General features: G+C 34.3%; 1 protein-coding gene across 1 annotated transcript; it reads left to right on the forward strand.

Moving 5' to 3' along the window:
- The first annotated feature begins 264 nt into the window (after positions 1-264).
- Positions 265-847, forward strand: LOC100678729. The gene is made up of 2 exons (XM_003427915.2): positions 265-451; positions 486-847. Exons 1-2 carry the CDS (start codon positions 265-267, stop codon positions 845-847), a joined length of 549 nt encoding a protein of 182 aa, XP_003427963.2.
- Positions 848-1,350: the final 503 nt, after the last annotated feature.

Here is a 1,350-nt window from a genome sequence, read left to right on the forward strand (position 1 = left end):
ATTTAATTCATTCGGAAATACGTAACGTTTACCAAGTTACAAGTGATCTGATACAATCAATTAATGCTGTGGAATTAGCTATACAAGTCTTTCAAGATGAGAATGCAGAAAAACTGAGAAAAATAGATTTGGCTATTTGAGATGAATTATTTGAGATTCTGCTTAAAAATTCTCAGAATAATAGTAAAGACACATCAAAAGGCTAGATTAGTAGAGAAACTTCTTAAACCAGCTCGAAGTAATTATCAGCGTCGAAGGTTCATAATGCGTGGCTTGGACGAGACCTGGCCAGCTGATCTGGTGGAAATGCAGCTTTACGCACAAGAGAACAAGGGTTACAATTACTTGCTGACGGTTATCGATGTCTTCTCAAAGTACGCTTGGACCGTACCTTTGAAGCAGAAAACTGGAAACGAAGTTGCAGCAGCAATGAAGTCTGTTCTAGATCGAGGTAAAGAATTTCACAACTCTCCGTTAATAATGAGGTAAATACAAATGGCTTGATATCTTACCTGATTTACTAAGGGAGTACAATAACAGCGAACACCGCACCATCGGTATGAAACCTAAAGATGGCAACAGGAAGAATGAAGCTATAGTTTTGAAACATTTTTTTCGAATAAGTCAAGAAAACAGAAAAAAAGCTAAATTTATGGTTGGATATAAGGTGAGAGTGAGCAAAATGAAGCAAGTATTTGAAAAAGGTTATACACCTAACTTGTTGACAGAGGTTTTTACCATTAGTAAAGTTGTACTAACGTACCCAGTATATACGTACAAAATGAAGGATTATCAAGATCAACCTATCACTGGTGGTTTCTACGAGCAAGAACTCTTTTATATGTAAAATGGTTAGGATTTGATGAATCGCAAAATAGTTCACAATAAATCAGATTTGTAATGACCATATGAAAATAAATTTATTTTACAATATTTATACATGAATTATTTTCATTCAATATTTAATAATGCCCCCCAGGGAAGCGTATTCGTTTTTCCTGGAATTAAATATTGCTTGTCATCGTAGGAGCTTAGTGCTAGTTTCGTTTGTTTAACAGTTTGCACTCTATGAGCTTTCGATTGAATGATATATTGCTGTCTATACTGCGTGGTATATTCTTTTAAGTACTTGACCTAATCATCAAAACTAATTGTCTCATCAACAACACTGCTTTTAACACCTTTAATCTTCTTTATTCGATTTTCTCCATTTATGCGTACGCTGTACATTTTGCTGCGTAATCCCACAAATTCAGTCATGATTTGTCCATAACATTAATCTTTCATTAAGCCGACAAATTTTTTATTTACAAAAGGCATTTCAAAAATATTTTCAGGGGGATAATCGGA

This window comes from Nasonia vitripennis (assembly GCF_009193385.2).
Source record: "Nasonia vitripennis strain AsymCx chromosome 3 unlocalized genomic scaffold, Nvit_psr_1.1 chr3_random0006, whole genome shotgun sequence".
Taxonomy (NCBI): domain Eukaryota; kingdom Metazoa; phylum Arthropoda; class Insecta; order Hymenoptera; family Pteromalidae; genus Nasonia; species Nasonia vitripennis.